General features: G+C 35.1%; 1 protein-coding gene across 2 annotated transcripts in view; it reads right to left on the bottom strand.

Moving 5' to 3' along the window:
- The window catches only part of LOC124155788 (dnaJ homolog subfamily C member 7), a 25,740-nt gene extending 12,597 nt beyond the window's left edge, over nt 1–13,143 (bottom strand). Inside the window, exons 1-7 of one of the 2 annotated variants that reach the window (XM_046529884.1) lie at nt 12,988–13,143; nt 12,430–12,518; nt 12,198–12,322; nt 9,586–9,774; nt 2,418–2,536; nt 2,175–2,328; nt 1,431–1,595 (exon numbers count right to left, since the gene is read on the bottom strand). In XM_046529884.1, the coding sequence (XP_046385840.1) occupies nt 1,431–1,595; nt 2,175–2,328; nt 2,418–2,536; nt 9,586–9,774; nt 12,198–12,322; nt 12,430–12,518; nt 12,988–13,079 (933 nt within the window). In that variant the 5' untranslated portion in view covers nt 13,080–13,143. Of the gene's footprint in view, nt 1–1,430; nt 1,596–2,174; nt 2,329–2,417; nt 2,537–9,585; nt 9,775–12,197; nt 12,323–12,429; nt 12,519–12,726; nt 12,795–12,987 lie in introns of those variants that run through there. The other variant, XM_046529885.1, reaches the window with a different exon arrangement.

Genomic DNA, 13,143 nt, shown 5'->3' with positions numbered 1-13,143 from the left:
ACAACCAAACCCATGCAATTAGTAATGATAATTTAAATAACAATTCTGGCCAAGCCTATGAGTTTATGGATAATTTGTATTGGTGGATGATGAGCAGGGGCAATGAATACCTCCTTATAAATGGCTATGGATCATAATACATACAAGAATACTTTAGATCCTTAAAAATCAAATTATTCAAATGAAACCAGATAAAAATGAGCTAGTACATCCAGTACATATTTACTACTTGAAATACACACACAACTAAATGTAATTCCAATTATTGCTGTTAATATTTTGAGACTGTTTTGGTTCCCATTACACATTCTCTGGTCCTGAACTTATACTGTAGAAAATTTTGCAGTACACAGCAAACGCTGTGCCCCATTCATCATAAGCCTCATCTGAACTGAACTTTGACAATGTCAGCAATATATTGAATGAAGATGAAAAATATTCAATGCAGTTTTATTAAGGCTTATGATTCAGCTCCGTGTTTGTGGTGCTAAAACTAATTTCTATTTATTTATTTTCCCATAAAAAATAGATACGAAGTGATACTAGGCAGCAACTAAAGGAAAGCAATTCTGAGGAGGGGAGAAGTTAAGATCTTGCAATATATTGATTTGGAACAACTTGATGATCCTGGCAATGTGCATTATCGCTCCATGTACATATTTGTTAAAATGTTTTTATGTTTACCACATTTTTCTGTTTTTCAAAGTATTCAGATACTATTGCATCGCTACATCACAGCTTAAAGTTTATGTAAATTGAAATGGGAAAATTTTTGGAATATCTTTCGCTAAATTTGCTTGACATAAATTCAAAAGCAGATGTAATTTATTTGTATTTATCTCTAGAATTTTCAACGATGGAATAAAATAATTTTATAAATTACATTCATTATTTTAAAATTAATATTTAATCTGCATTTATGCTGATAATGATGTACACCTGGCTTTAATTTTCACACTAAAAACTAAACTTAACCTGTGTAGGATATACACAGGAAAGAAAATTTTTATTATTTAAAAAAAAAAAATTCTGATTTGCATTCAAAGAATTCATTTTTTTCAGAGTATGTAAAATAAATCAAGAATATAAAATTTAAAACACTAACACTAAAAATAACATTAGAAATGCAAAATATTACCACAATATAAAGAGTCATTCTAATGACTACACTGCAGTCTCATGGTCAGCTGACAATGCCAACATAATGAAACGAATTCCAGCATTCAATTCCAACAACTTCAAACTAAATTTAAATCAAAGGTGTTTTGCCATTTAGAATTACATGAAGCAGAAAAGACTCCCTGGAAAACTCTTAAATTTAATTTCAATTGATTTTTAACCAATTTCTGTGGAATGCTCCAGCAGAAGTATAAAGTTAAACAATTACATACATTTAAGGATATACAAGCAGTGGTTCCTGCAATACCAACCTTCGACAAAACTGTAGCTCTGTTGAAGTATAATTTGGCATTTGTCATTCGATTGTTAGGATCAGTGGCCAGAGCATCAGAATATAACTGATAGGCTTCAGCAAAATTGCCTTTCTTGAAAGCATCATTCCCTTCTTCTTTCTTTGCTCGCAGAAGTTTTGCTTTCTGAAAATCAAGATTGATAGCTTAGTTAATTATTTTTTCACGGGAGCATGACAAAAATCACAATTATCAAGGTGACTTCTGGCTGACCTGAGCTAGAATGTCAATTGGGTTGCCAGTTGACTGTTAAAAATTGGTTTTTAAGCAATTTAGAGAATACCAAAAAAATTTTGACAGCAGTCATTGAAAAGTCACAAGATTTTCAAGAAATCAATGACTGATTGAAGGGAAGGGTATTAAAAAATGTGGTGTAAAAATTGGCATGTCAACAAGGGGGAAGAGGAAGTCAAGATCAGCACCTTCCTTGGAAAACCAGTAAAAAGACTTCCACTTCTGATCCCCTTCCCCACATTGATATCATTAACTGGTTTGAAAATAATGGAGGAAAAATCATTCATTCCAAACTCATGTCAAAGTTTTGAAAATTATTCACAAATTAATTGAGGAAAGCCACCTGAAATACAACAGCCACCCCATCAATTGGAGAGATTTTTCCTGGACATAAAAAGGCTAACCCTGAGTCAATTTTGTGTTGATTTCAAAGTATATATAAAATCTCTATTATCCTAATATACCCCTTACCTTGTATATATCTTGAGCTTTCGCATGGTCAGGGGCAAGACGCAACACATGTTGGAAGAGGGTGAACGCTCGCTCTACATCATCCTGGTAATAGGAACAAAGTCCACGAACATAAACAGCATCAGCATTCTGTTGGTCCACTTGCAAGATGTCTCTGTAACATGGCATACATAGAAAATGAATAAAATAAGACAAAACCATACCACCAAACAAAACCAACTTTATGTATTATGAATCACTTACATAGCAATGTCTTGTGCCTCCTGAAACCTTCCCAGAAAAGCCAAACACTCGGCCTTGTTTAACTTATGCCTTGTACAAGCCACAGCTATTTCTAGGGCTTTGTCCATGCAGTATACAACCTAGAAATAAGAATACATATATTTAGTGCATCATCTCATGCCAAACAATTCAAAATCTAAGAAGCCGTGAAAGGAGCAGTGAAATATAGATGAAAAAATTTTGAACAGGAAATTGATTAGGAAACTGCCCTGAAAGAGTTTGCTAAAGCTCTGTATACACCATCAATGGACCGCTCGCGGTCTTTCTAGGTAAAAGCTGGCATTTTTCTTGACACAAATTTTTTTTCCCCAAAAAGACTTCATTTTCACGTTATTTGTTCCAAAATATTAAAAGTAAAAAAATCTCAGCATTAATGATTGGAAAACAACGTAATAGTTCGCGAAAGAAAAATGGGAACAGTCAATTGACAGCCCCCAGTCATTTGAATGTCAATAATGACTACTTCCTTGCTGAATTATTATTCTGACAATAAACAATAAGTAGGCATTGGAGAAGGGAATGGATAAGCAATAGCGAATGTCTACTGCTGTGAGTGAAATCTATTAGGATGGCATTAACAGTTTACTCAAGAAGATTTACTCACTCGTGAAACAGATTATGTAGTATACACTTGTATTAGAATTTCTGAATCACTCCTAATTGATTAAATAAGCCACTCCCAACCCAGTAACAACTATACCAGTACCATATGCAGTACAGTTAAAGATTGCCAAATGAAAAATACTCTGAAAGTACCCCATTGAAGTGTGTAACTACAAGAAAATGAGGGACTAAAGTATTGGGCTCAACTCTCCTACTGCAACTGTCTTTTGTTGGATACGAAGTAGCCCTTATAAATAAAGTAGTTCTGTGACACCACCATTTTGAAAAAGAAAAGGTATTGGTGGATAAATTTGACATTTTGATATAGTTACTATATTCTTAAAAACAGAAATTAATCCACTTTTTAAAGTTATTTAGGAGCCATTTGACATTCATTGCTATAATACACATTTATTAGCACTAGAAGGTAATTGGTGCTTAATCACGAATCTCAGCTTGTTCGTGGTCAAAGTTATGTTTAAAGTAATATAATCCCATAGAAAAACATGGCATAAAATAATGCAAAAGATATGTTCTTCACCTCACAAATCTCTTTTAACCCTTAACCGGTGACGTGCGGTCTAAGAGACTGTTGCGTTTCTAAAAATATGAATATTTTCAAAATTAATACTTCAAAATATCTATAATTCTCGTAAGCTTCATATTTTTGCATAACAAGGACATTCCACTCTTAAAATTTAACGTTCCTTTTATTAATTTCTGTAAATTTGCAATTGAATTCGATTAGCGGTCTGTGAGACCGCACGTCACTAAATTAGAAAAATCAATAACGGCAATGCTGGTGGAAATGATTCAAAAAGTTGTTAAAAACAATTCGTAGTGATTTATTAAGCATAAGAATTATTTATATTTTGCTAAGAAGCATCTTTAGTTGTACAAAGTGGATACTTAAGCATTTAATTTTTCTAAAATTAATTGCGTTAGAATAATTGACCAATCAAGAAGTTTCTGAAGGCGAACGTAAAACAAACAAAAAACAGTTTTTATTGGAAATATCACTCATTTTGTTGTTTAAATTATAACATTTTTTATAAATGTTATCAATAATTAGAAGAAAATAGTGGTGAATTTCCCGTACCCTTAGCAGGTAGTACACGTGTAAAGTAATTTGTAAATTGGAACCAATTGAACCGAAATTTCGTGCGCTCATGGCTGGAGTGCAATATTTGTTTACGGGTATCTTTCAGCAGTCGGTCTCCTTTTAAATATTTGGGGACAGAACATCTTAGCATTGAGTTTTACCGCAAGAAGAAATAATAAAAGCCTAGGAAACACCGAGAGTGAAACGTCGAAATGCAAGTGACATTACGTCTAGATTTGTCCGAGGCGTTTTTCTGGCCCCTTTTTTCAAGTAACAAGAAAACCCTCGAGTGCGTAGGATCTGAAGTAGTGCGAAAATCTGTCGACAAAGACAACTGATAGTGAAATAGGGAGCACAGATGATGATAGAAGTGGTGTAGCAAAAGATCTCCCCAGGTAAGAACAATTTTTTTACAGGAGAAATCGCTATAAGTGGTAATCAAATGAGCCAAAGGGGAAAATTCGTATACCCATCCACAACACCGTTACTCAGAAACTTGGTTTGAAGGATTACATTGCATCACTGGTAGAGATATTGAACCTCTTGATTATTGGTCTCAGATTTTTGATGAGCGAATTTTACAATTGAAAACGTTGGTACGATCAAAAAAATAGAAGGGCCTAATGATTTTGCGTCATCCAAAGGACACATAATGGGCTCTTCATTTTACGGATTCTCGGAGAACAAGACTGTTATATCCAATGTCTCCAAAATATATAAGGCTGTTTGTTTAATTTCAATTATGCACTACAGGGTAGGGGATGATATAGAGTCAGGGAAACCAGTTGTAATTGCATTTAACAACACAACTAAAGGTGGTGTAGATACTTAACACAATTTGTACTGTACATACACATCCGGGAGGTTGCCAATGACAGTATTTTTTAGAATATTATATATGTATTTCCTTTGTCAACTCTTTTATGCTTGAGCAGTCTGAGAAAGATAGAGAGATGTGACACAATTTTATTGCATTAAATCAATGGCGGATATCTCGTTAGACCCCATATGGGAAGGAGAATGTCAAATGTAAGGCTCCCGAGAATGGTAGGATAAATTACATATTGCGCAAATTCTCCATTTAGCGTAGGAAGAGGCTGAAGAAGTTGAAATGTTTGAAATGCGGACAGTAGGTAGACTTTTCCCACCGTACAAAACACAGAAAACCTCTTTCTTATTTATCCAATGCCAAAAGCCTGTGTGTACTTTTGTGAAAAATTGTAATTTTGATCGCCTGCAGAATGCATCAAGAAAATGAATAAGCGGGATAAATTTCATGTCTACTTATTACTTAGTCATCTAACTTTAACATTTAAGGCCTTATTTTTAAATCTAACGAAATATTGATACATAAATATTAAAATTATAACTCTAGTGTTTTTGGCATCAGTTTTTTGACCCTGCTTCAAATAACACTTTTTACTGACAAATCGGTTCGTATTGGGAACGTTAAACTTTTAATATAAGTGTTAGAATAGTTAAGAATTTAAAGAAAAATTAAAAAAACAATAAATATGGCGTTGCAAAATTTTATGAATTTTTGATTTAATGCAGTCTCCCAGACCGCATGTCACTGGTAGTGTAACAAGAATTGCACGTCACTGATTAAGGGTTCATAAAATTCACTTTTTATCTTTACAATGTGATTTTTGGTGGCACCATAGCAACAAAAAATGGATCAAAAATTTTTTGGAGTCTAAGTAACCATACAAAGAACCCATGGAAAGATGATTACTTTTTGAGTGATGCAAAAAATAGTAAATAAAGCTATAACATAATAACAGAGTAACTTTACTGAGGGTAGCCAAGAAATGTGTACTAGGGTAGCCTTTTAAGTGTCGGGAATAGAATGTTCCTTATCACCTAGCAACTATATATGGTGTTTTTAAAAAAACTTTTTGAGTTGGTTAATGCCCAAGCAAAGTTTCATTAAGATTGGCTTGATAGTTTTAAAACAGTGGCGTGCCACATTTCCCAAGTTGCTGTACTAGATGGAATTAAGTCATGAACAGTAACGTGCCATAATTTTCTATAGCTTTCGACGAAGCCTTACCCAGCAAGAATGCATTACTGAACTTTTTGATGTTTTTGGAGAAGCAGCACCATCAAAGACAACCGTTTATCGCTGATATGTAGAGATTCAGCGAGGATGCTCAAGCCTCAGTGACAAACCGCATGAAGGGCGACCAAAAACCTCTGTCACTCAAGAAAACGTGGATGCTGCACGTAACATGATTAAGGAAGATCGCTATGTTACATACCCTGAGATTCAGGCATCATTGGAAATCTCAGGGACCTCAGTTCAAAAGATAATACACAAAGAGTTGGGTGTTAAAAAATTGGTTTCCCACTGGATATCACACCTCCTCACAGAAGAACAGAAAGCAGCTCGAGTCAAATGGTGTTGAAATACTCTACAACAATTCAACTCAGGAGCATCAAAGCACATTCACAGCATTGTAAGTAGTGATGAATCATGGATCTATAGCTACGAGCCTGAGTCAAAATGCCAATCTTCAGTATGGGTCTTCCAAAGTGAACTCAAACAGACAGAAGTTGTTCGCTCTCGCAGTGTTTCCAAGAAAATGGTCGCATAGTTTGTAGCTAAATCAGGGCAAGTAGCTATAATTGCTCTTGAAAATCAAAGAATAGTTAATGCTCAATGACCATTTGCTTATCGGAAGTGATCGCCCAGCTTCGGAAAGATAACCCAATTCGACGCATTACGCTCCATCATGACAATGCAAGCTCACACACCGCTCGAGTCACAAAGTCGTTTTTGGAACAGCAAAACGTCGAAATTCTTGATCACCCTCCATACAGCCCGGACTTAAGCCCCAATGATTTTTTCACATTCCCCAGAATCAAGAATATGCTATGAGGAAAGCGCTTCCAGATGTCTAAAGAAGCGATTGATGCCTACAACACAGTCATTTTGACTACCCCGACTTCAGAATGGAATAAATGTTATTGTGACTGGTTCCATCGAGTGCAAAAGTGCATTGTTTATTGTGGAGAGTGCTATGAAAAACAATAAAAAAATTTGTGTTATTGTACCTCTTATAGCTTTCTTCATTCCTGACACTTAAAAAGGACACACTTATACATAAAAAAAACTTAAAGATGCTGCAATAAAAACAAAGAGGCAAAAATAATACATGAAGAGTGAATTTGTAACAGTTCTCATTTTTCTTCAAAATTAGATTCAAACACAAATGTAGCATCCTTAGCAATACTGTGGGAAATGTAATCCCTTTATACTGCATACAGCAGTATACAGCTATCATCATGTTAATTTCAGAGCTGACTTTTTATGAATGTTCTTGCTAATAAAAAGAAGGAAGAAATATTTCACTTCACTGCGGAATCAGTCACGCAACTTGCCTGTGTTGAATAAATAGTAAGAAGACCTCTTTCAAATGTCTTCTGTTGCATATACTTAGGTATATATATTATGTATGGCACTGATGACTCAGTAGTTCCCCAACCTAATACGAGAGTAAAAGTAATTCCATCATCTATTTTATGAAACACAACGTAAGGAAGCACAATGTGTAACAGTCCGGATACACCTAAAATTAGGCACTCAACAACAGTACTTGTAAGGCATTTTTCAGGGCTTTGGCACCAAAAGTTTTAAATTAGAAACTGATGTTGTCATTCTTGTTAGAACCAGAACCAAAATGCTACTCTGAGGATTATAGTTTGAAATAAGAACAAAAATTGTGCCTTTTATGAGTGGCAGGAAAAATAAAGCACCTTAGCTTACTTGATAAGACTGAAAGTCAGTGATGACAGTGAGATGATGAAACTATGCCAAGATGAAAAAAGTTAATATAAAAATTAAAGAATGAAACGCTAATTTTACTTTCATGATAGAAAATTTAGTCCCTTCAGATACAAGGATTCTATACACTGACTTTAGATGCAATAAGGTTAAACTTTGTTCTTAGAAATTCATCCTCATTCTTTATAACAAAGCTAACTTATGTTGAGTATACAACATCTCAAATGATACACAAGGAGGTGAAATTGACTCCTAGGACTGTTTTGAGGGCACTGGAGCCCAGCTGTTAGTGATTGAGCTGACTGACAGGTCGCATGCTCAAAAACCTGGAGAAGACTTCGGATGCCTAACAAATTACCCCCAATGGGCAACGTAGGTCAGTGAAAGGGACCATGCCTCCTTCCATAAAGTTTGTTACCCACAACTTAGTCTGGGGTAAATTCCAGTTTCATCCACATAAATCAACCTTTAAGATGAAGCAATGAGTGAGTGACATGAATATTCAAAAGCATTAAAAAATTATTGACTTCCCTAAGGCACCTCTGAATAATGCATTTTGCAAAATTAATTTCTAACTATGCACATATTTTTGATAAAAAAGATGTAGCATGATCATAAACACGTTTGAAAATATCAGAGGAGCTGTGTGTCAAAAAAGAATATCATCCAATTTAAAATTCCAACATCCTGGTGTCAATGTACAAGTCTCCTGATGACATTTGATCAAAGAAGAAAGCAGTTTTTTGTCCCAAATTTATACAAATACATATATTGAAACCATTTCTATATGGCTTTTGGATTTCAAAATTGACCTTCAGTGACTAAATAGCTCAATCCTCCTGAGGTGTCTCTTGCATACAAGGTACTCAGAAATAAAAATCAACAGAAGACAACCAAAATTTTGGAATGAACACCACTTGAAAGTTATACTGGACAATTGACGTCAACTTTGACATTAAAGTTTAAGTAAGAGAACACACCTTTACCAGTTATATTTTTACCTACAAGAAACTGATAAGATTCTCATAGAATTTAAGTTAAAAAATTTCTGAATGACACAAATTTTTAACCTTTGGCCGGTAATTTAGATCCAAAATGGTCGCTTTCTGATTTTAATGCAGGCCCCTTTCAATTAGTGTGCCTGTATGGGTACTCAAAGGCATTTCAAGGTTAATGCCTGTCTACAAAACAGGCATGTAGGGTAAAAACAAGGAGGGTAAAATAAGTGACAAAAAGTGATCATATAGAAGAAAATGTAACGCTAAGGGAGCCAATGGTAATAAAAATAACCAGATTACAAAAAATTAACCCATTTTCACCTCTAGAACAACCTGAAATGTATAGAATCTAGGAATTCCCCCAACTCTAAAAAATCTATAATTTCAATAATGTTTTTCAACATGTGATTACTTTCATATAGAATACATGGCACTAATTTTTTTAAATAAATATTTAAAATTAAATTTTGAATAAAAAATGTGCAGAAAAGAATATGTAGCTGGGCTGAAAAAATAAGCCCATTAAATGCTAAAATGTAATATGGCCAGGGATGGAGCATATTAGGGTTCAAAAAATTGCCTACTAAACAAAATTTTAACAAAAAAAAATTAAAATCAAGATAATTGCACAATCAGTACCTTCCGATACTCCCTCTTAGCATATGACTTAAGAGCATCTTCTTCAAAATGACGGAGAGTTGCAAGACTATTCATCTCGGCAGCAATTGCAGCATTACTTGGCTCCAGTTGTAAAGCACGGGCTAAAGCTTGCTCTGCACATATTACATCACCAAGAGCAATGGCACACTTAGCCAATCGAATATGACCCTGAAAATTACCAAAAAAAAAACAAATCAAGAATAATGCAAAACACATGATTAACAGTGGCACCAATGGCATCCATTCCTTCAGAGAAAAACAAGTAAAATGAGGCAAAATCATCAACCATCGTAAATTAACTAATAGAATAACAGCATTAAATGGCCAACAACAAGGAAAATTCATAATTCATCCTCTTTCAATTTCACAATGATCTGAAAATGAATGGAAAACATTCAGTGGCAATGTGAATATTTTTGAAAAAATAATCCTGAAATTAATATGCAGTTTAAGGTTTCAGCTGGGTGTCGTTCATCAAAAACTTACACCCCATGGAAAAGATGCAGTCTACTAAAAATATAATATAGTGAACCTGCCAGAATGTACAAGCAACTAGAACAAATACCCCATGTATAACCTGTTTTTCACTTCGGAATTCCACAAGCTCAACAATTAGTTGTTAATGACCATTTTGTGGGGTGGACACCATCTGCGTACACATCTTTCCATTGATTAATTGATGTTCATTCATACAATTGTAATCATAATATTATTATATATATACTGCAGCCCATATCTTTTTCCCAAGATAGTTCCATGATTTCCCCTGATTTTCTTCTTATCTTCTGGTCTTTTCTTATCGGCATGTCAATAATCAATGTTTCTGATTTGTAGTGAGCTACTGCACTCAAAAATGTTTTCATTTACTGTTTCTTTGTCACTGGGCTCATGGTCATGTATCAAAGTAGCACTCTTTGAATCATGGATGAGGCTCAAGCTCAAGTGTATGCGCCTAAGGTAAAAATTTGAAGGGGATGGCATTTATACATATCTTGTGGATTCAGTGGCAGACCAATGGGGGGGGGGGGGGGAGGGGAGATAGAGGGCTATAGCCCCCCTTGAATATCCCATTTACCCTAGATTGAATGATAATTTTGTTCGGAACCCACTACTTCTGGGAGGTTATCCTCTCATTAGCCCCACCCCCCCCTTGTCACTTCCTGTATCATCCACTGATGAAATTCAATCCTTCCTCACTCTCACATTGACTATGCTTTTATATTATTTTTTCATCATACAAGGATGAAATTCAGGGGTCCCGGTCTATAAAAAATATTGGGGGGGCCCACACTGCGGGTCTTGCCGTGGGAAATTTTATAAATAATGAGTTTTTAAGTTTTTTAGCATTTTAAAATAGTCATAATATCAACATCAGAACCCTGAAAACTCAACTCTTGATAACTTGACGCTCCGGGAAAAATTGACAAGCCTGATGCATCTTTTTCTCTCCTCCATAACGAATTTTTGAGGGGTCTTCGGCCCCCTCTAGCCCCATGGAGTCAGCGCTATGATATTACACACATGATTGGTCAATTCTACCTTACTCGCTTAGGCGAAAGATAAAAAAATACACCATAATATGCACCCTCACCACAAAGTTCTCACTATTCCTCCTGGTGCAGAGCAGGGCAAGGCAGTAGACATTGTACTAGAAAACTAGCAGCATCCAAGAAATAGGTGTCATTCATTTGCTGAACCTATGGTAGTTAACATAACTTTGCAGCCTAAGTACAAACCTGCTGCTAGACAATTTAATGCAACCTTTTATATAATTGAGGAATTGACCACAAGAAATATACCACTTTTTAGTCAGCATCCCAACTTAATAGCTCTGTTAGTCCTGGTGGCAGTGCAGCTAATTACCTCGCCCACCAAACTGAAGGTTGAGGGTTTGAGTCCTGCCTGGGTAGGTTGCCACTACCCAGGGCAGCAGGGAGTTTGTGACCATCCTACACTGTTATTAGTTTGATTACCCTGCTATAAAAGCCTAAAATGTGCTGTTTTTGGGGTAGTGAAGACAAATAAAAAGTGAAAGAAATAAGTAACCAAAAAAATCTTGAATGTCCTCGGAATGCAGGGTCAGGGTTATTTATCTAGGAAAAAGGGTCAGATCCCATCAAATTTTAAAAATGCATGAAAATAAACGACGCACAAATGAATGAAACATACATTATAAAAATAAATAAATAAAGAGAAAGAAAACGAAATTAATTTCAATATAAAACTTCACCAATGGCTGAATCATCCAAAGAATAGAACATAAAATATAACCACATATGTAGCTTTGTAATTCTCTTAAGTCCTTGTTTGTTTTTTACCATCAGACAATACAGCAGGCTACCAATTGAAGGGATAAGACACACTAACCTTGAAGAAAATTATTAACTGGCGACGAGAACAATGATATTAACCATAATATATAAAAATTAAAAGCTGAAGGACAGTCCCAGTCACAGCATACATTACCTAGCTAAATATTAAATTTTCATAAACTTACAGGTTAGACTTCTATAACCACAAAAACAGACTTATTGTCTGATCTTTCATTATTTGAGTATCAAAACGCCCAGTTGGGCACATGAAACACTTACCTTGACAAACTGAGGATCTAGAGAAACTGATTTCCTTGCGTCGTCCAATGCATTTTGGTACTGCCTTAGCATCATGTGGCAAGCTGAACGATTTCCATAATAGGAGGCATTTTCCGGGCAAATGTCTACAAAAACGGAAAAATTATTTTAATGAAAAGGAATAAGGTTCTACAAGGGTAATCATTATTAAGATTAACTTGACTTAGTATTTCCTTGGAATACTCATACTGACCAATAGCTTCCGTATAATAGGAGAGGGCTTTCTTATAATTCATATCTCTGTATAATTCATTTCCTCGGTCTTTCTTGATTTCTGCTAGCCTGAAATTAATAAACGATAAAAATCATGCATCAATATGACAATAACACTCCACCAGCCATCAATTAGGTTTCCCTAACTATAGATATTCATTAACAGGTAATTGACATGGCCTGAAGCCTTCCCGCATAAAAGGTGGGGTAAAATTACAAAGGAAATTAAAGACATTGAAATGCAGATAAAAAATTCACAGCAACATAAGAAATGAACCTATTAAAAGTGGACATCGTAAGATGCAACTGAGCATCGACATTCAACTCCACTTCCTTATCAGTCACTTGAGGATCACTATAGATTACATAAATACTACCGATATAATCAAGATAAAAATTTACCGCGAGGAAAGTTATAACGATCAGCTGCTCGTGCATTGGAACACGGACAACGTAGTTAGCACTGCATCTTACTTCCTTAAAATTAACGACACATTTGGCACGAAAGTTAGTACAAAATAAACCAAATATCACTTACTCTTTCCCATTTATAATAGTTACGTCGTCACTTTCGTCTTCAATGTCCCCCTCAACATCTTCAACAACTTCCATCACGTCTTCCATTTCCATTAAAAAACTAACGTCAATTTGTGTTTTTGGGCCCTATTGCAGCGACCGCAGCAAAAGGCAGATA

This window comes from Ischnura elegans, chromosome 3 (assembly GCF_921293095.1).
Source record: "Ischnura elegans chromosome 3, ioIscEleg1.1, whole genome shotgun sequence".
Lineage (NCBI taxonomy): Eukaryota > Metazoa > Arthropoda > Insecta > Odonata > Coenagrionidae > Ischnura > Ischnura elegans.
The sequence above is the reverse complement of the archived record's forward strand: the minus strand, read 5'-3'. Positions and strand labels throughout refer to the sequence as shown.